The 21820-nt window shown below is 43.5% G+C and overlaps 4 protein-coding genes across 4 annotated transcripts; all 4 read left to right on the top strand.

The window, feature by feature from the left end:
* The first annotated feature begins 891 nt into the window (after positions 1–891).
* Positions 892–1446, top strand: LOC116246349 (uncharacterized). Its single transcript, XM_031618197.1, has one exon. It carries the CDS (start codon positions 892–894, stop codon positions 1444–1446), a length of 555 nt encoding a protein of 184 aa, XP_031474057.1.
* Positions 1447–2682: 1236 nt separating this feature from the next.
* LOC116246346 (polyubiquitin-like) lies at positions 2683–5502 on the top strand. The gene is made up of 2 exons (XM_031618183.2): positions 2683–3769; positions 4903–5502. The coding sequence occupies exons 1-2, from the start codon at positions 3095–3097 to the stop codon at positions 5500–5502; spliced, it is 1275 nt and encodes a 424-aa protein (XP_031474043.1). The 5' UTR covers positions 2683–3094.
* An 8233-nt stretch (positions 5503–13735) lies between these two features.
* LOC116247486 (probable dolichyl-diphosphooligosaccharide--protein glycosyltransferase subunit 3B) lies at positions 13736–15108 on the top strand. Its single transcript, XM_031619666.2, has one exon. The coding sequence runs from the start codon at positions 13811–13813 to the stop codon at positions 14834–14836; it is 1026 nt and encodes a 341-aa protein (XP_031475526.1). The 5' UTR covers positions 13736–13810; the 3' UTR covers positions 14837–15108.
* Positions 15109–21064: 5956 nt separating this feature from the next.
* LOC116246327 (ubiquitin domain-containing protein 7SL RNA2-like) lies at positions 21065–21820 on the top strand. Its single transcript, XM_031618159.1, has one exon. It carries the CDS (start codon positions 21065–21067, stop codon positions 21818–21820), a length of 756 nt encoding a protein of 251 aa, XP_031474019.1.

Below are 21820 nucleotides of genomic sequence, written 5' to 3'. Positions count from 1 at the left end.
CGGGTCGGGATAAGGAAACAGGTAGCCCGGTGGTTCCGTTGTAATCGGATACTTGATTTCGGGTAACTGGATTCGGCAGCATTTTAAGTTCACATCGGATGCAGATGTGGCTGCTGCTCTACCGAATCCCATTCCAACAACTCCAATTAATCAACCTCCGATCGAGATGGACGTTTTAGTGTTGTATTTAATTTTACTGCTTCTCGTATTTTCTTTTATTGTTCTTTCAAAGGCTTTCTATCTCATGTCCCAAAAGTACATTGATCCGAAACTCAGATGCTTGATGCATGCTCCCCCATGCATTTTGAAAACGTGAGGTAATGATCTCTTAACTGTTTCCAGAAGTGTCAGAAGTTTGTTACTCATTTTTTGGGTGCTCAGTCGACTGCCTCTGCAAATCGAATTTCTAAACACTCAAGAGCTACGTTCTCTCGTCAATAAGCTGAGTAATCGTGCAGTATTAGTGCTAAAATTGGTGGTATTTCTTCTGCAACTCATGTAAGTTATCACTGCTTCATTAATGAATGTAATTAACAAAACACCATGTAAGAGGACTAATCATTATAGAATTCCCGCCCATTAAAAATATAAGAAACTCGTGGTGGTTTGTTGGTTTTCTGCAACAGAATATATAGTCGTGAAATTCCTGTTGTTCTGTATGGATCAATAGACTTGGTGCAGAGAGACAGAGGCTTATAACATTGGATCATTACTCCTGAATATAGTAGTAGTGTAAACAAGGCAATGGAAGTCGATTTCTAGCTGAGCAATGGAAGTAAATACAGGATCGAGGTTGGCTTCTTTGACACAGTTCTGGACATAAAAGAAAGGCTGGAAAAATGTTCCGGCATTCCTGTCAAGCAACAGAGCGTTCTCTTCAACAACACAGTTATGGATGATGAGAAGGATGTTCAACCGTATGGGCTGTGGGAAGGTTGCTGCGTGGACGTTCTCGTCAAGCCCGAAGCCGGGAAGCTTCAGGTGCACGTCAAAGGATTAGAGGACCTGATCTTCCTCAAATTCGACAAATCAAACACCGTCAACTTCTTGAAGGAGGGAATTCACGAGCGAATCGGAGTGCCGGCTAACAGGCTTCTTCTTCTGCATCAGAATAGGAAACTTTCGGATCCAGTGCTCACTCTGGGCGAGTATGGCGACTCCGATCAATCTCGGATGGATGTCCTGATCAAGCCGGCTAAGCCTTTATCTCCGAAAAGACATAGCACCGTGAATATAATAGTGGAACAAGCAAGGACTAATAAGGAGGTGTATGTCGAAGTGAAATCCACCGACACAGTTAGTGGTTTGAAGGAGAAGCTTCAAGCTCTGGGAATTCCGGCCGACGAACACTTCCTTGTTCACAACCAAAGTCCCATGTCCGACAAGAAGACACTTGAATGGCATGGAGTCGAAGAAGGGCACGTGTTAACCATCTTCCAAGGTTAAGTCACTTCGTCCGAGCCCGGCTATATATCAGCGGCCATCAACATGCACAGCTAGTTTGAAAAGCCGATTCCTTCATACAATGCACCTGTTCATGGCAATGGCTTGGTAATGATGCCTTATGAGCCCTGTGCATGTGGGCAAGAAGCGCTTTAATGCCCGATATCTTTTTGTCTGCGTGTATCTTACTGTCTGGAGTAGCTCCGTGCGTTAAAACTTCAGGACTGTATTCATGCTATGCTTCGTGTTTGTGCGTGCCTTTGCATCTGCCATTCGTGCCTTCGTGTGCTGCTTCCTGTCGTCTTAAAGTGTTTGCTAATCAGGATGAAGGTTCAACCTCCCTTGATTCTGTAGCATTGGAAGTTTCAGCAATACAAAGAAGAGTCTCGAAAAGAAGCCGGGCGTTCAGATTACGGAACTTTCGTAAGTTAAAACTATATTTCATAAACTAAAACGATCTTACACGAGCGAGGAACTGATGCAGAAATATCCCATTTATTTTTCCAGAGCATGTTCGTCAACGTTCATGTTCATCGGGGTCAAATTTTGGAAAGAAAAAGGACTCGAAGCAATTGAAATTCTAATATGAATACGTAGTTTTTTGTGCAACTAAATTGTTCAATTTCCTGATTATTGCGCAATTTCATCTACGTATCAAAGTAGACTGATGATCTAAAACTGTATATACAAGTTGGCTTTAAGACTGTAATGGTGGAGTCTTTGGTGTAGCAATGATGTTGCACCCATCTCCAATATTCGACTTTGCACTGGATCATCTCTCTCGAATGTTTTATTGAAGCTTTTCTTTTGTGGTTTTAAGGTGTTTTTGAAGAGTTGTGCCATTTAGGTCCCGTAACTTAAGGTCGCACCAACTAGCCTTCATTAATTTCTATGGAGGATATTTTTAACTATCTTGCTAGATCCATAGTTCAAAATTGCTCAAGTGGTGGTTTTACTCCCTGGACTACCCAGATCCCTTCTTCATGCATTCTTCCAAATAGGATTGGAAGGCCGGTGAATGCAGTATACCGTGGTAAACTTGCCCGTGTTTGATGGTTGACTGCACAACAAAGATGAATTTTTTCCTGAGAAGATAAATTTGAGGGCTCATCAAACAGGCCATTGATGTAAAACAAATAGATGAACTATTTGGTTCACTAAGTTGAAAACTTCATCCCAGATTAGATTTCACATGACACTGAAGTAATGGGTAATTTGGGGTGGACTGGTTCCGGGGAGAGAGGGTCGAAGTGACTCGGAGACTCTACTTGGTGATGATGATGACCACAGGCAGATCTCCGCGCCGAATAGACGAATTCAACCCACTTCCAGTGGTCATTTAACAACTCGTCATCAGCTTTTGAGAGGAACGGTTCTGCGAGGATAGTGGGGAGGAAAGGCGATAGGATGCCTGCATTTTAGGAGGGTAGGTACAGCTAAAAACGATTGACAGCAAGAGATCTTTTGATTGCTTACTGCCGCTTTGTTTCTCGCCCTCCCTCCCTCTCCAAAGTAGTTGCATCCTTCGCGCGCGCGGCAATAATATCATCAAGAGTACCGTGCAGTAACATATTGCAACCGTTGGTCTTCTTGCACATATTTGGCATCAATTTCCCCCCTGCCATGTTGATGCTGTGTGAAGGGTGAAGTAATGGAGGTGGTGTTTGAGGTGTGCAACAACAACAAGTACAAGATCGAGATCGGCTTCTTTGACACGGTGCATGAGATGAAGGAGAGGGTGGAGAGAAAGCATGGCTTCCCCATCGCCCGCCAGACTCTCGTCTACAATGGCAAGGTGCTAAAAGACGAGCACGACGCGGAACACTACGAGATCTACGAGGGCTGCCTCATCCGTGTGCTCCTGGAGCCTGAGAGGCGGAAAGTGCAGGTCGTGGTGAAGAGGCCCACCCGGCAGTACCCTCTGGAGGTCGATGTCTCCGACACCGTGGGCCTTTTGAAGGAGAAGATTCTGGAGTACGAGGGAGTCCAGCCCGGCCGGCTGTTGGCGTCGCACTCAGGCGTGGAAATGGAGGACAACCGGTGCCTCGGCGAGTATGGCGTGTCGGACGAGTCCGAGATCAGCGTGGTGTTGAAGCCCACAAAGATGATGAGGGTGTTGGTCGAGACGTCAAAGGGAGGAGTGAAGATTCCGGTGGACGTCAATTCGTCGAGCACGGTTCACGACCTGAAGATGAAGCTGGAAGAGAAGGGCATCGCACCCAACGACCATTTCTTCGTTTACAACCACGACGTCATGTACGACAACCGAACGCTGCGTTGGCATAGGGTTCAGGATGGAGACACTCTCTCCGTTTTCAAGGGCAGTGTCAGTGGTGGAATGTAGACCATTGATTTACAAAGGACCCCAGGTTCTTTTTGGTAGATAGATGGAGATTTTACCCTGGCTTCTTCTTCTTCTTCTTCCTCCTCCTCCTCCTCCTCCTCCTCTTCTTCTTCTTCCTTTATAAAAAAATCTGTATTTGAAAAACTAAAGTAGGTGATAGAAATAGCTGATTCATTTAGCTTCCATGTTCCACTTTGCCGTCTTCCCGCTTTTACGATTGACGTTCGATCCCCCACAATATGCCTCTCGATCGATCGGAAGGCGTAGTCAAACGCATCGATCTCATCGAAGGAATGAACTGAAGGTCTTACAGGACGTAGACTCAGTCTGACGGGGGTGGTTGGCTAAGCCCTTGCCGGACCTCATTGGAACGCGTCGCCGTCTGTTATTGATAGTGGTCGATCGTTCGTTCGTTAAGCTCTCGGGGTCTCCAAGGTCGAGCTTTTGGGAAATTTGACTAATCCGATGTGTTGACGAGGTCCCATCTAATCAATGAATCAGATTCATTTGGCAAAAAGTTAGGTAGGTAGGAATCACAGACTCAACATGCTCTGCTTGGTTGCGAACATCTGTGATTTTTTCACACAATCAATTCACTCGCACGTCATTTTAAAATGAGGGAAAAGGGCCAAAACAACATTTAAGGGCATCTATGTCATCATCCAAAACAGCATTGATTGATTAATGACAGCCTGGGTCCTTAGTTTCATCAACCGAACAAATGATGTCCTTCAAATCAAATGCCCGGTCGCCTCCCTCTACTTATCTTCCAACCCATCAGGCATCTTCGTGCATGCCTCGTTGCTTCAAAAGAAATAAATGTATTTGAGGCCGGATGACATGACATTGGAATTTCTATGTTCACTCAAAAATATATTCTACAAGACTGGCCCGCCACCATTACCCAATCCATAATAACCTCCCTTCCTTCCTTTCCTTTTTTTTTTTTTTTTTTTGACAAAGTCAAAAAATTTGCGTGTGGGACTGTGGACGAAATTTACGTGTGGGTCCTCGGACATTGTAATATATCTTTCTTTTTTTCTTCTTCCTCATCCTTTACTTTTGTCCTTCCTTATCATTAATTTTCCCTTGCTCATCAACATTCCTTATCACAGCGGCAGCCGTTTCTCATGAGGTGGTGGTGCTTTCGCTCGGGCGGGAGGGGCCGGAGAAGAGCCACGCGCTTCTTCCTCATGATTAATCTCTCCAACAGGACAATCACTTTAGAGGTGAAAAGCTCGGATTGTACAATCATAGTAGATGTGAAGGCCAAGATCCAGGAGAAGACGGATGATCAGGTCATTCCTCAGCACGAGCAGCGGCTGAGTTTCGCCGGTAAGCAGCTGGAGGACGGGCACACCCCCGCCCCCTACGACGTTCAGGAGAAGTCCACCCTCCAATGTCTGGAGCTCCCACGGAGCGGTGGTAGCACGCCGGTCATCGTGAGCGACCCTGATGGCAAGACCATCGCCTGGTGGGTGGAACGGCCGGAGACGGTTGAGAGAGTGAACGTCAAGATCAACGCCGAAACTGGAGTTGCACCACGAGATCAAAATCTCGCCGTCAATGGCACACACCTCCGATATGGTCACGCCCTCGATGATTGTAACGTCCAAAAGGAAGCCATGACCCTTCGTCTTGTTCTTCGCTTCAATGGTGGTCTGCAATCGTACATCAACTTAATTTGCTCGATCCATATTCGATGGGGATATTGATTGGTCACCGAAAACTGTTCTTCAATTTAATTTCTTTTCCGGGAGTGGTCACTGGAACCGGTTTTATTTCGCTTGATCGCTTTCCGTTTTCTGTTCTTCTTATTTCTCTACTTTCGTTTGAAACATCCACCACCACGGTCGAGCGGTCGGTCGATGACAAGATGATGATGAGTTTGGGATGCTCGTGATGAACCTAGTACCGTGTTGTTCATATTGGTTTTCTTCTGTTGCGTTGTGCAGCTTCTTATGCTTTTTATATATCTCGAGTTCCTATTGGTTGCAGTACTGTAACTGTCCTTGGGAATTCTATTCGACTATTACTGTATATAACTTTCATGATAAATAAATCCAGTGACCAAGTGTCAGGCGTTCTTTTTCTTCTTTGTGCGTCAATCGGACAATATCATAACGTCCCATAAACATCAATTTAGAAATTTTGTGTAATTTACCTCCCTAGTAAGGTAGGACTTGATTGTGAGCTCGGGGCACAACCTTGTGATTAGATTATTTACAACTTGAAAAGCCTAAAGACCAAATTTGGCAGCATAGTTTCATAAAAATTTTGAAAGGCATTGTGCATGTTTTCCTGTGCCTGGGAGTCTGTCCTTTCCTTTGTTTTGCATTGTGCTTCCTTTGCTTATGTTGAGTCATTTGCTTATGCATGTTTACTTGTAAGGGAGTACCCTCCCACCGGTCTAAGTGTCAAGTATTGGGATTTCTTGTTTTGGGTGGTCGGCATGAGAATCCTGTAAGCGGCCTCGGCCATCCTACATAAGTAAAGTCGAGATCATTCTCTTTACTTATCTTTCTCGTGATGTACTAATTCTTCAAGCGAATACATTGCGAGATTTCTTTATTCACAAGCATTCTTTATACACTTGTTTTCTCAAACTACTTTTGCGCCCCGTTCGGTGGTTTGAAGGCTTGCGGCAATCAGGTTCTTGCCGCGCCGCACGGGCCGAAGTTGTCAGCCCGTGACAACTGGTATCAGAGCCAGGTTCGGCAATCTGGGGAAGCGGTTGGATAGTCGGTGTAGAACTACACGCCGACGATCGTTGATCGAAAGAGACCTCCGACGATCGTTGATCGAAGAGGAAGAAGCCCTGGCGACTCAATACAATCTGCGAAGTGCCAAAGGCAACGGGGTAGCCCATTCTGACGAGATGGGTACATCCCAGGGTCAGGAAGACCTGACCAAGATGGTGAACAAGCTGGCTACCGACGTAACTACTCATGAAGAAGCGTTGGGTAATGCAGCTGAGTCCTTCGGGGAAATGAAGGACGAGATGAAGGTACTACGGGAACAAATGGCCGACCTAGTGGCCATGAATCGGGCACTGACTGACACAGTGACCGCGTTACAGGCTGAAGTCAAGGAACTTCAGGTAAAGAACCGCACACTACAGCGACAAATCTCTGTAGGTGGAGGTAACGATCGACCAGCGAGGGTCGACGTTCAGAGACCAGCTAAATACAATGGAACTCGGGATAGTCGAGTGATCGACAACTTTTTATTTCAAGTGGAGTACTACTTGGACTTGCAAGGCGTTATGGGGGACGACATTCAAGTCAAGACTGCGGCTATGTTGCTAGAGGGCGACGCTGTGGCATGGTGGAGAAGGAAAATGCTCGACATTCAAAAGGGAATCTGCACAATAGACACTTTCGATGATTTTCAGCGAGAGTTGAGAACTTACTTCATGCCCCCGAATGCGACACGCCATGTCTATCGGATGGTTGGTGAATTGAAACATACTGGATCCTTGCGAGATTACGTGAGGGCCTATCAAAGGCTGATGTTAGATGTGCCAGATATGCAAGAACAAGATAAATTGAACTGGTTTATTTTGGGACTTCAGTCGTGGGTACAATCCGAAGTGGAAAGGAGTAATCCGGAGACCTTGGAGGATGCTTATGTGGTAGCAGAACGTTTGGCTGATACTCAGCGCAAGAGCTACACTAACGCCTTCAAGCCGTCGAGGAAGCCTGACCATGGAGGAAAGAAAGATGATCGAAGGGAACGGAAAGATGAACCATCAACTCAGCGCCAAGTCGAAAGAAGAACTTTCTTTCACAGAAACGACAACTCTCAGAATAGAGTGTTGAAATGTTGGTTTTGTGATGACAATCACTTAAGAAGGCAATGTCCAAAGCGTGGAAATAGGGACAATCAAGCAAGCTCTTCAAGGCAATCTGCTAATGTGGTACAAGGGGAAGGACCAAAGATGGGTGCACTTCAACTTCTGAACACCATAAAAATGGAGGAAAAAGTGAAGGTGATAGCAACACCTTCTAACGATCTCATGTACTTGGAAATCCTGGTAAATAGAAGGTCTACCCTGGCTATGTTTGACACGGGAGCCACACATAACTTTGTCTCAGTTGAGGAGGCAAGGAGACTAGGCCTAACCCTTGAGAGGGGAGAATTACGCATGAAGGCGGTGAACTCAGAGGCCAAACCCATCCACGGAGTGGCCCGGGATGCGATTGTGAAGATTGAGAGTTGGTCAGGAACGGCCAACTTCTCAGTGATCCCGATGGATGATTTCCGGATGATCCTAGGCATGGAGCTCCTCAGTACTGCGAAAATTGTCCCAATGCCGCACCTACGCAGTATCAGTATCATGGATGAGAAGTCCCCTAACATCGATAAAGAGGGATAAGGGAAAAGCCGCAATGATATCTGCCCTTCAGTTGAAGAAAGACCTCAAGCACGGCGAAGAAACGTACTTGGTGGCAATCAGGGAAGTGACTAATGACTCCCCTGGTTTGGTCCCAGAGGCGCTTGCGCCTGTCTTAGCGGAATTCGCAGGAACAATGCCCGCGGAACTCCCTAGACGGCTGCCACCTCGACGTGAGGTGGATCATGCCATCGAACTCCTTCCTCGTGCCAAACCCCCGGCAATGGCACCATATCGAATGGCTCCTGCAGAATTAAGAGAACTTCGGCGACAGTTGGACGAGATGCTAGCTGGAGGTATAATCAGACCCTCCAAAGCTCCTTTTGGTGCACCAGTGTTATTCCAAGCGAAGCATGACGGCTCCAAAAGGCTATGTGTGGATTATCGAGCGTTGAACAAGGTAACGGTGAATAACAAGTACCCCTTACCTTTGATTGCAGATCTGTTTGATCAACTAGGCAAAGCTCAAGTGTTTTCCAAGTTAGACCTCAGATCAGGATATTGGCAAGTTCGGATTGTTGATGGCGACGAGCCAAAGACCACTTGCGTCACTCGTTACGGTGCCTTTGAATTCTTGGTAATGCCGTTCGGGTTGACGAATGCCCCAGCCACTTTTTCGACTCTAATGAATAAGATATTCTATCCGTACTTAGATAAGTTCGTGGTAGTCTATCTTGATGACATTGTAGTGTACAGCAGCTCCATGAGGGACCATGTGGAACACTTGCGAACAGTGTTCAAGGTATTGGAGGAAAACAAACTCTATGTGAAGCGCGAGAAGTGTCTATTCGGCCAATCGGAAATCAGTTTTCTCGGTCACATTGTGGGAAAAGGTCAGCTGCGAATGGACATAGAAAAGGTGAGGGCAATTCGAGACTGGAAACCGCCTACCAATGTACCGGAACTACGTTCTTTTCTCGGTTTGACAAATTACTATCGACGATTCATTGAGGGGTATTCTTTGATAACTGCGCCTCTCACTGATTTGTTGAAGAAAAACCGAACTTGGGCTTGAGAAGAGCTCGAAGAAGATGCCTTCGACAAGTTGAAGAGGGCCTTGACGCAGGAGCTTGTGCTCAGGTTGCCCGACCACACAAGGAAATTTGAAGTCCACACGGATGCATCAGATTTTGCCATTGGTGGAGTTTTGATGCAGGAAGGTCATCCAGTTGCCTATGAGAGTCGGAAGCTGAAAGACGTGGAGCGACGGTACTCCGTGCATGAAAGGGAAATGACGGCCATTATTCATTGTCTTCGCACATGGAGGCATTACTTATTGGGGTCCCAATTCGTGGTAAAGACTGATAATGTAGCTACAAGCTACTTCCAGACTCAAAAGAAGTTGAGTCAGAAGCAAGCTCGATGACAGGAATTCCTTGCAGAATTCGATTTTGCCTTGGAATACAAGGCAGAGAAGACAAACGTTGTAGCCGATGCACTGAGTCGGAAGGCGGAGTTGGCAGCTACCCGGACGGCATCATCCGAAGCGCAACTCGAGGGTGCTCTTCTCGGGCGGATTCGAGAAGGCATGAAGCAGGACCCAGTGGCCAAGCACTTGGTCGAAAGAACGGAGGCAGGAAAGACGCGACGATTTTGGCTACAAGATGGACTTTTGATGGCAAAGGGCGGATGAATATTCGTGCCCAGATGGGGCAATCTCCGACGAGAGTTGCTGAAGGAGTGTCATGACTCGTTATGGGCTGGCCATCCTGGCCAGGAGCGGACACTGGCACTGCTCGAACATGGCTACTACTGGCCACAGATGCGCGACGACGTTGAAGCATATGTGAAAACATGCTTGATCTGTCAGCAGGACAAGGGAAGAAACCAGAAGCCTGCCGGTCTCCTGGAGCCTCTTCCTATTCTAGAACGTCCATGGGAATGCCTCTCCATGGACTTCATCGTCAGCTTGCCCAAAGTTGACGGCTTCAGCTCCATCCTTGTGGTTGTGGATAGATTTTCAAAGTATGTCACCTTCATCCCAGCCTCTAAAGAATGTCCCGCGGAAAAGACGGCCGAGTTGTTCGTGAAGCATATTGTCAAGCATTGGGGCGTGCCGAAAAGCATTGTCAGTGATCGGGACGCTCGCTTCACAGGGAAATTTTGGCGCGAAGTATTTCGTTTGTTGGGTTCGGATTTATTATTCTCAACAAGTTTCCACCCTCAAACGGACGGCCAAACTGAACGAATCAACGGATTGTTGGAACAATACCTTCGACACTATGTCAGTGCGAATCAAAAAGATTGGGTGAAATTGTTGGATGTAGCTCAATTTTGCTACAATTTGGAGAAGAGCGAGTCTTATAGACATAGTCCATTCGAAATAGCCACTAGACAACAACCGTTGATGCCACATACCCTTGCAGCCCAAGAAAAGGGAAGACCCACTTTTGCCTACCAGTTCGTTCGCGATTGGCATGACCAGACGGAAATGGCTAAGGCGTTCTTACACAAGGCCGCCAAAAAGATGAAAAAGTTTGCAGATCGGAATCGAAGGCCAATGGAATTCCGGGTGGGTGATCAAGTCCTCGTAAAGCTCTACCCTGATCGCACGGGCATTTTCCGTGGTCGACACAGGTCATTGATCCGCAAGTATGAGGGACCCTTCACAGTGCTGAAGAGAATCGGAAAGCTAGCCTACAAGCTAAACTTGCCGCCAGACTTTAAGGTGCATTCAGTGTTCCATGTTTGTAACCTGAAGCCCTTCTATGTCGATGAGGAAGACCCTGAGCGAAGCGTTCCAGAACGAGACCCGATCCTGCAGCGAGCCCCGCCGACCAAGCGAGCGGCGGACCGTCGGATGGAAGAGATTCTTCGGCACAAGACAAACTATTTGGGGGAGTCGAAGAAGTACCAAGTGAAGTGGATAGGCGAACACAACCCCACCTGGGAGTATGCATTCCGCATGAAGCAACACTACCCACTGGAAGTCAAGGCCTATCATGAAACTGCTGGCGCCAAAGACGACGCTTAACTTGAAGGGGGGAGCCTGTTCCCCTGTGTCTGGGAGTCTGTACAGTCCTTTGCTTTGTTTTGCATTGTGCTTCCTTTGCTTATGTTGAGTCATTTGCTTATGCATGTTTACTTGTAAGGGAGTACCCTCCCACCGGTCTAAGTGTCAAGTATTGGGATTTCTTGTTTTGGGAGGTCGGCATGGGAATCCTATAAGCGGCCTCGGCCATCCTACATAAGTAAAGTCGAGATCATTCTCCTTACTTATCTTTCTCGTGATGTACTAATTCTTCAAGCGAATACATTGCGAGATTTCTTTATTCACAAGCATTCTTTATACACTTGTTTTCTCAAACTATTTTTGCGCCCCGTTCAGTGGTTTGAAGGCTTGCGGCAATCAGGTTCTTGCCGCGCCGCACGGGCCGAAGTTGTCAGCCCGTAACAGCGCAGCACACATATTAAATCCCTTTCCTTCAATATAACCCTTGTTTGATACAAAAGCGTAGTTGCATCACGGGAACATCCTTTCCCTTCTCTACATCTAAACAGGCCGTTAAGTCAAATACGAACGCAATATCCAAATAAAACTAGCTAGCTAAAAGTTGCATTCGAGAAAGCAAAAAAACAGGCAGTTAGCCGTTGGATAACCTTGCTCCCCTGGAGAACGGCGTCATTGCAAAGCTCATACCTTGGATTTGTATTAATCCCTTTTAAGTATTCCGAAACTCATGCATGGAACTGGAAAACGCGCGTAGATTTGAAAGGTTGGACGTGTAGTGTAGCACTGGTGGTTTTGAGAGTAGTAAATCGCAGATTCTTTCTCATCCTAAAATGCTATTCGGTCGGAAAGAAAAACAGGAAGGATAGCAGGAGATACTTCACCATCTCTCTCTCTTTCGCGCAACTCCGAGATGCATGCTGGTGACTCAGAGACGCATGCTTGGCTTTTAAGTGCTTCATATATAGCCCATTTGTCATGTGCGAGACAGCAAAAAGACAGCGGTGAAGTAGTCATGAAACTCTTCCACACCAGAAAAAAAAAATGAACTTCTTCCGCAACAGGACAGGAAAAACTCCACACTTGATCTTGCATTGCTGTTGTGGAGTTTTAATTTCCTATTGTGGAAGAGCTTCATGACTACTTCACCGGTGTCTTTGCTGTACATGAAGCACTTAAAAGCCCCAGCATGCGTTTCTGAGTGATCAGCATGCATCTTTGAGTCGAAGCTCGGGGACGGAGCATGAGGGCGCGAGAGGCGGTGAAGTATCAGCCTGCTATGTTTAGGACTTTAACATGTTTCATTTTTTTTTGGGTTAATTAATTTGCAATGCCCTCAACTCAAGTCACCGAGCGAATGCTATTGGCAGAAAACGCCCAGAGAGCCATTGGAAGTGACGACCTTGGATGTGGGGGCATGGTAGAGCTAAAAGATTATTATACCAACTCAATGGGGGCACATTAGCAAAGCAGTAGGCTCGCCATCGACAACTCCACGCTACATGGTAGTCAAGAGACAAGACATGTAGAAGGAAGCTGCACAGCTTTACACCCAGATTGTCCAATTCTCAGGTTCATAAACCATGTAAGCTAAGAAATTTCACCACATATATTCATCCAAATCAAGATCATAATTATCTAACGTAAGTCACAAATAAAAAAATGCAATGACCAAGAAAGGGGTACACCATAGCTATTCGCAAGGATAAACATACAAAGCAATATGACATATGACAGCTTAAAATTACAAAGGGAAAAAGCAAGATCTATGGTCAAATTTAATACTAAGAAAGTACATAACTAAAATCACAAAAAGAAAACACAACAGAAGCCATGAACCATATATCGTATAAGATGAAATTCTTTTAAAAGAAAACAACTGAAACAGATGCTTTTTTAATCTACCATACATGGCGAAACTTAAGATCACCATTAGCAAGCTTAGTAGGTCACTGGGATTTGTTCTTCAGCAATTAGATTTATAGAGAAAGTGTATGTGAGCAGGAGAGGTACTAGAAAATAACATTATAGGCAACTCTATACATATAAGTAAAAAGCTCGTGTCTCGATGTATCCATATATATGGCAATTTTAGGTTCCAATATTATTATATTTCAATATCACATGTCACCTAGCATTTAACACTACCAACCGCATATTCAAAGTTCAAGTATGTATATCTAAGTTTTCCTAATTTAATGCTTGTGGTTTATTTGAGGGAATAGAGTTGGTGGTAGAAACCTCTCATATCCACCATTTTTTGAAAACTTAAATGTCATAAACTTATAAAAGATATAGTGACATAGCGCGAATTATTCAAACTTGGAAGCTATATATATATATATATATATATATATATATATATATATATATATATATATATATATATATATATAGTAAAAAAAAATCTTAATGTATTCAATAACAAGAATGGAAATTTAGGGTCTGGCTTTCCTCCCCCCATTAGATTAAGCCCGGGTTGATTAAACGTGAACCCGATTTGACAAGGTTTCCCGACTTGGAGATCAAGGGGAGCTATGCAAGTAAACGCCTCCCCAACAAAGGAGTCCAGTCAACAAGGTTCATTTTATTTCACTCTTTCCGTCTCCCCCATGCCTTTGATATTGAACCCCCTCTCCTCCTCCTCTCTCTCTCTCTCTCTGCTTGAGTGGGCGAAATGGCTCGACCCTTCGTCCTTCTATTCCTCCTTTCCTTGATATCGATCTTTCCTTCCAAAATCTCGCCGGAATCCCCTGCCGATCTGGTAGCTGACCTCCTGGCGCTGCAGCAGCGGTCCCCTTCCGGGGTCATCCGTCTGGACGACCACGCCATCCGTCGGTTCCTCCTGGGGCCGCCCACCCCCCGCCCCTATTCCCTCCTCATCTTCTTCGACGCCACCCAACTCCATGACAAGCCCGAGCTCCGCCTCCAGCAGCTCCGCTCCGAGTTTGCCCTCGTTGCCTCCTCCTTCATTAAGAACAATCAAGGCCAGGACTCCGAGACCCAACTTTTCTTCTGCGATTTGGAATTCAAGGAGTCCCAGACGAGCTTTGGCCTCTTCGGCGTCAACGCTCTTCCCCACATCCGTGTGGTCCTTCCCCATGTCAGGAAACTCGCCGATTCCGACTCCATGGACCAGGTCGACTTCTCGCGTCTGGCGGAGGGGATCTCCGACTTCGTTGAGGCCAAGGCAAAGCTCTCCGTCGGCCCGATCGAACGCCCGCCCCCGATCTCCAAGACTCAGATGATGATCTTGGTGCTGATCCTCTTGGTATCTGCGCCCTTCGTGGTGAAAAGAGTTCTGGAGGGGGATACGCTACTACACGAACCCAAGATGTGGCTAGCGGGAGCTGTCTTCGTCTACTTCTTCAGCGTTTCCGGGACGATGCACAACATAATTCGAAACATGCCTATGTTCATCGCCGACCGCAGCGACCCCTCGAAGCTGATATTCTTCTACCAAGGCTCCGGAATGCAGCTCGGGGTCGAAGGGTTCGCTGTTGGATTCCTTTACACCATCGTCGGTGTGCTGCTCGCGCTCGTCACTCACGTCCTCATTTACGCGAGGAACGCGAATCTGCAGAGGGCGGGCATGTTCGTGGCAATGTTGGTCTCGATTTGGGCTGTCAGAAAGGTCATCTATTTGGATAATTGGAAGACAGGCTACGCGATTCATAGTTACTGGCCTTCTCCAAGGCGTTGAAGGTTAAATTTTGTTCTCTTGCGAGATGCCTGTGTCATCGCTACCAAACGTAATCGAGTTGGAACAATCCATTGGAGGATACGGTGGCATCATTTTGTTACATTTAGTAGACACAAAGTTGTAAGCTTCATGTTTAACGTGCCTTGGTTTGAGCATGATGTTTACTGAACTTGTTTCTTGTTATGTTGTCTGACCTGAGTTGGGAACTATCCTATCGAGGAGTCACGAAGATCATTTAGTTGAATTTAGTAGTCTCAAATTTTCACATTTAATGTGCATTTGTTTCTTAGCGCCGGGTTCTTGAATTGAGCCACTGGGATCGAATATTTGGTGTCTATGTGGTGTTCGGCATATTCTGTTTTAAGGCATTGTTGCTTAAGCATCCGGCAATTTTTTTTTCTAAATGTGCAACATCATGTTGTGGCCCTATTTGGGTTTTGACCACTTGTATGCGATTAATGCAACACCTTGTGCGAATATGTGTTTCATTTTAAACTGCTGTTCTCATCAGATTGAGTCTGTGGTTTATCTAATTAAGTTTTTGAATATACCCACTTCGTGATCTGTTTGTCCAGCTCAGAGTGGGGTGAGGCCATCTGCGCTATGACCTGGAGGAGGAAAGAGAAATTTATTTGATCTGGAGAGGTGTCCTTTCTTTGGAATTTCAGGACAAATAACAAACCACTAACCGTTCCTACCATGACTATTCCATGACCAGTTTGGGTGTAGTTCATATCCGTAAAGAAATGATTTGACTAAGTAGAAAAACAAGCACTGTATTTAGTAGAAAGACAAGCCAAACTATCTGACAATGAAGGAGTATCAGTATGAATTCTTTATAAGATCTGTTATTGGCTTGGAATTGTCCCTTTGATCAACGGAAATTTTGATTTTGCTTGCTGAATTCATGAATACTTGGTCATCTTTTCTTTACCCTGATGTTTTCTTATTTATCGAAATGTTATTATCCATACTTTCAGAACTCAGCATGAACTAGCCAGAGGATTTAATGTATATTCTGTTGGTCATTATCCTTATGTAAGCTCTTATTTGGAATATGTCACTGTCTCATTTGGTTTTATGCTTTATTCGTTTCTGTTCTAAATTTATGATAATAGATATGAGGCAAAGAAGTTCAGCAAGAGAGATGGGACAAAAATCTTACATAAACACTTCTTTGTGATTGTGTCTTTATGTAGAATCCTAAGCACAGTGGCATCATATATTCTTGCAAATAACTGAAAGTATTATTTGTCAGAATAAAAGTAGCATTTTAGAGAAGGAAGCTGCTCCTGCTTCCACACAAGGTGGCGTTGGAAAGAACTGAGCTAGTGATTAGGTTCATTTTGTCAAATGGAGCACAGGGAAATGTCAGATGCAACAAGGACGATGGATGTATTGTATTGTCTATAGTCTCGAGACTCTGTAGGTAATCCAAATAAAAATTTTTAGAGGACATTATCAGATGGTTGCTGTATTTTATGAAAATGCAGCCTGGAAAAGTCTAGGTATGACTTATGAGGTGGTCGGAAGCACCAAAATGGTATACACGATTTAGAATTGGCTTGTGGAAATGTTGACCTATATGGACTTGATACAGGTTTCATATGTAAAGGCAAACACATGCAAATTTAACTGCTGAAATGGCCTTGTTGACGTTACTATGTCTTTTGCAGCAACAATTTCATGTCGTGAGCATTATTCTTCACAAATTCATGATTGCCGACCAAGCAATGTTGATAGGAAAAAGAATTAAGTGATAATTCAATGAAGAAACTGATTGGCTGAAAGTTGATAATGATTTTTTTTGGTTTTAATGTCGTGTATTAAAATTTTAAACCCATGATGTGCTCTTTATGCATTTGCTTATCAGTTATCATGTGTTAATGAGATGTGTCTTGATCTAGACACAGCAAACCTGAATCTCGTCTTCAAACTGACAGCATGTGCTAGTTCTTTGAATCCATGCAAACCTGCAATAATGACTAATTTGTTCTCAAGAAGCATCTGATTACCTTCAGGTTTCTTGATTCTTGGGTGCTACCATCGGTCCTTGAGTGTTTATAATGTGTAAATTCTGCTTGTTCGTTGAATCAAAGCTGGAAATGTACATCAATCATTTGTTTGGTCGTTGAGATATTTAGAGTGAAAAGAGTCTGCTACAGAAAGTATTATTGCAGGATCATATGGCCCATATTTTGCAGCGTTTTGCATTATGTTCTTGGTTGACTATGTTCAATTATCTTAGCTGCGAGTGTCCTTGATCATCTGCGCAATATTTGGGATGGCAATAGATTAATATTGACAATACTTTTTGATGACATTCATGGTTTCTTCAGTTGATTGGGCAGGAAGTGCCTGTTACTTCAACTCCTTTAAAGATGAGCTTGATGGTGGACTAGCCCCGCAAGCTTAGGCCTGGTTCAATAATTGATTAGCCATGGCATGAATCTTTCAGGCGCTGTTAAATTTTAAGAGCCAGTGGATGAGTGGAGACTTTATGGGCGAGCAGAAACGTGCAGGATAGACTTGAATGCAAAGGGATGGACCTGCGAGAATATTTTGGTTTTAATCTGTGTGGTTTAGTATTAAAATTTCAAACCAATAAACAAATGCTTTTTATTCATTTGCTCATCATGAGTTAATGAGATTGAATCTCTCAACTTAGACACAGAGAACCTGAATCTGGCCTACAAACTGGCAGCATGTACATGTTCTGTAACCATGCAAACCTGCAATATTGACTAATTTGTTCTCAAAACGCATCTGATTACCTTCAGGTTTCTTGACTGCTGCAGGTGCTACGTCGGTCCTTGAGTGTTTATAATGAATAAATTCTTCTTGTTTCAGGCAAACGTGTTAGTGAATCAAAGCTGGAAATGTACATCAATCATTTGTTTGGTGTTTAGAGTTTTAAGTGAAATGGGTTTCTCTGTTGCAGAAAGCATTACTGCAGTTTCATATGGTCCATATTTTGCACTAGGTTCTTGGTTAAATTTGTTGAATTATGGTTTGCTGCTGCATTAGTTAAATTATGTTGTTTTTGGTTGATAACCATGGTTTCTTTGATAGTCTATAATATTCAGGACGGCAATAGATTATTTTGATAGCGTTCATGGTTTCTTTTGTTAATTGGTGAGAAAAAATGCAACTTTGATTCTTGAAACATAGCTAACTCTGGCTGAGATTACATATTTATGGTGGGAGACCTATTACAAAATGTAACAACCTAAAAGTGAAACCTCCAACATCCAAGACTCACCTATTACAAAATGTAACTTAAAATGAAACTGCCAGTAGTCAAGACCCCATTACTCTTATTTATTATTAAGGGAAAATGGCCTTCAGTTGCCCCCTATGTCACACATGTGCGAATACGGGAGTTTGGACACGATAATTTTGAAAAATGTAGCTACACAGTACAACTAATTTTATATTCTCAAAAGTTGTAAAATGAAAAAAAGAAAACATTTAGTCTTATAATTCACATAAATTTTCAAAATTAAAGAAAAATATAGAATTTTAGTGGAAGGAAAATATAAAAGAAAAGAAAAATCAAGAGTAAATAAAAAATGAAGTTTTAAAATATAATTTTAATAGGTTGCCCCATTGACACAACTCATAACCTACGAAACATCAACGGACAATAGAAATTTCACAGGGTGCTGTTGCTATTCTCCCTCTTCACGCAGGGTAAACTGTTGGTATCCTCTCTCTTCCTATCTTTGCGTACATGTAAGCATCGAGCCAAGCCACAGAACCTGGCCAGAGGTTCTGCTGGAATTGTTATGCTTATAATGATCGTTGTTCTTGACACTTTCTTCTCGCCGCAGCCACCATCTTCTTCTGCTATAAGGATTTAGTTGTTGTTGATGTTTAATTTTTGGGGGCAACACATGAAAGAACAAATTGAAGTACTATTTCTTTCACAGAGAGAGAGAGAGAGAGATTTCAGGTGGCACAAAGGAAGAAGAGCAGGGGCGCATGCGCCCTTTGTCTCAGACCTTGAATTCAGCAAAGAGTGGTGGTTTTAAGACAAACCCCACCACAACGAACAGGTAGTTTGGACTCAAGCTTCACTCGATGCGACTAGACTCGTTTATTCATAAATGAGCTCAAATGTAAGCTTGAAATGTTAAAGTAGAGTTTGAATTGTAAGAACTCGAGTCAAGTTTGACTTATAAGAATTAGATTCGTTTAAACTCGACTTGGTTACATAATAAATGTTGAAGTATAATGAAAGACTAGTTAAAAAGGAATTAAAAGAAGATAGACTTAACAGAAACAAGTTATGTGAGTCAAATTTGAGCTCTAGCCTGTTCTATGGACCTCGAACTCGTGACTGTGTGCAGCCGATAGGCCCTCAACGTTTTCATTCAATTCTTGAAAAAATAAAAGTATACAATGAAATTACGAAATTGCTCCTAAAGAAAAGAAGAAGAGGGAATCTGCAACTCAAGTTCATTACTCAGCTCTTCTCCCACTTTCCTGACATAAAAGAGTGGTTATAGCACATTTTTTATATTGAAATCACAGTGCTAATAGTTAGGTTATTCCAAATCCTTTCCACCATAACCAAGTGTCTCTACATACAAAGGAGGGTGTAGGAAAGTAATAAAAGAACATCTACACAAAACAATAGGATGCAAAAACAGCTACGAGACATAATAAAAAATATACTCCTCAGGTTTTTATCAGCAAGGTTTTTTGCCAAGTAATTTTCAAGAAAGTTTTTCTTTCTTAGAAAAATCTCAAGAATTCAGAAATCTAAAGAAAAATAGTAGAAATTTTAAAACTAAGAGTTTTATATTAGTTTTCGTACATATGATGATAAAAATCAAAATAATTGTTAAAATTCCAAAAGCAAACAAGAAAAGGAAACATGTACTAAAAATACATTAAAGAACCTATTTATAAAAAGGGAAAAACATCACGAAGGTAGCACGACAAGTTTCCCTTTTCACAATATTTTGAAATAACGTGAGATTTTTCCTTTTAAAATGACTTATCTTGCTTTAGAAATAAATTCTTGATATTTTCAAAATATCGCCTACATATGTCACTATGCGGCATGAACCATAGGGGAAGAGACCACAGAAATAAGATTTAGGTAACATGTCAAGGGAACCTTACCCATGGGCATGCATGCCATAATCCATGAAATGAAACATCCACTTCAGGTGCATCCTCCGCCAGAGGACACTAAAAGCAGTTTCTCAATTGTGTTGATCGGAAATTAGGCTTTAACTAACAAACTATGGTCAATCAGATCCACAGGCTGGTCCACCCGGGCCACAGTAAGCTCATATCTTGGCCGCCCAACACACATGCACACATAGACAGAGGACATTAGAGAGTAACTACCACCAAATCTGAAAGTTTTTGACTTCTTAGTTATTGATCTCCACTCTCTCTCATTAAATGTGACTTAAATTGTAAGAAGCCATGTCACATGGTCGCAAGTGTGACGCTTTATGAAAAAACTTGGTTGAATATATATATATATGTATATGTGTGTGTGTGTTTGAGCAGCCTTATCGTCCCAAATTAAGGTCTTGCTTTCGACCCAGGAGGTAACTTCCAAAAAATTGATGCCCCAGGTGAGGTAATATGGATGGTTTAGTGTTATATTTATTTTTACTGCTTTAGTTATTTTAGTCTGGCATTTTCTTTTATTGTTCTTTCAAAGGATTTTTATCTCATGTCCCAAAAATGCATTGATCCGAAACTCAGATGCTTGATGCATGCTCCCCCATGCATTTTGAAAACGTGAGGTACTGATCTCTTAACTGTTTCCAGAAGTGTCAGAATGTTTGTTACTCATTTTTTGGGTGCTCAGCCGACTGCCTCTGCAAATCGAATTTCTAAACACTCAAGAGCTACGTTCTCTCGTCAATAAGCTGAGTAATCGCGTAGTATTAGTGCTAAAATTGGTGGTATTTCTTCTGCAACTCATGTAAGTTATCACTGCTTCATTAATGAATGTAATTAACACAAAACACCATGTAAGAGGACTAATCATTATAGAATTCCCGCCCATTAAAAATATAAGAAACTCGTGGTGGTTTGTTGGTTTTCTGCAACAGAATATAGAGTCGTGAAAGCCCATGAAATTCCTGTTGTTTTGTATGGATCAACAGACTTGGTGCAGAGAGTGAGAGAGAGAGAGACAGAGGGTTATGACATTCCAGCATTGCTCGTGAATATAGTAGTAGTGTAAACAAGGCAATGGAAGTCGATTTCGAGCTGAGCAATGGCAGTAAATACAGGATCGAGGTTGGCTTCTTTGACACAGTTCTGGACATAAAAGAAAGGCTGGAAAAATGTTCCGGCATTCCTGTCAAGCAACAGAGCGTTCTCTTCAACAACACATTTATGGATGATGAGAAGGATGTTCAACCTTATGGGCTGTGGGAAGGTTGCTGCGTGGAGGTTCTCGTCAATCCCGAAGCCGGGAAGCTTCAGGTGCACGTCAAAGGATTAGAGGACCTGATCTTCCTCAAATTCGACAAATCAAACACCGTCAACTTCTTGAAGCCGAAGGAGGGAATTCACGAGCGAATCGGAGTGCCGGCTAACAGGCTTCTTCTTCTGCATCAGAATAGGAAACTTTCGGATCCAGTGCTCACTCTGGCGGAGTTTGGCGTCTCCGAACAATCTCGGATAGATGTCCTGATCAAGCCGGCTAAGACTTTATCTCCGAAAAGACATAGCACCATGAATATAATAGTGGAACAAGCAAGGACTAATAAGGAGGTGTATGTCGAAGTGAAATCTACCGACACAGTTAGTGGTTTGAAGGAGAAGCTTCAAGCTCTGGAAATTGCGGCCGACGAACACTTTTTTGTTCACAACCAAAGTCCCATGTCCGACAAGAAGACACTTGAATGGCATAGAGTCGAAGAAGGGCACGTGTTAACCATCTTCCAAGGTTCTGTCACTTCGCCCGAGCCCGGCTATACCGAGCTGGAGGAGGACATATAG

The sequence above is a fragment of the Nymphaea colorata genome, chromosome 1 (genome assembly GCF_008831285.2).
Source record: "Nymphaea colorata isolate Beijing-Zhang1983 chromosome 1, ASM883128v2, whole genome shotgun sequence".
NCBI lineage: Eukaryota > Viridiplantae > Streptophyta > Magnoliopsida > Nymphaeales > Nymphaeaceae > Nymphaea > Nymphaea colorata.
This window is presented reverse-complemented; position numbering and strand designations above follow the sequence as displayed.

What these genes read in the sequence shown, in the direction of transcription:
- LOC116246349 (XM_031618197.1), top strand. Translation starts at nt 892, where the DNA reads ATGGATGATGAGAAGGATGTTCAACCGTATGGGCTGTGGGAAGGTTGC.
- LOC116246346 (XM_031618183.2), top strand. Translation starts at nt 3,095, where the DNA reads ATGGAGGTGGTGTTTGAGGTGTGCAACAACAACAAGTACAAGATCGAG. An exon ending in TCTCCGTTTTCAAGGGCAGT is followed by an intron (nt 3,770 to 4,902) that starts GTCAGTGGTGGA and finishes TCCTTATCACAG; the next exon opens with CGGCAGCCGTTTCTCATGAG.
- LOC116247486 (XM_031619666.2), top strand. Translation starts at nt 13,811, where the DNA reads ATGGCTCGACCCTTCGTCCTTCTATTCCTCCTTTCCTTGATATCGATC.
- LOC116246327 (XM_031618159.1), top strand. Translation starts at nt 21,065, where the DNA reads ATGGAAGTCGATTTCGAGCTGAGCAATGGCAGTAAATACAGGATCGAG.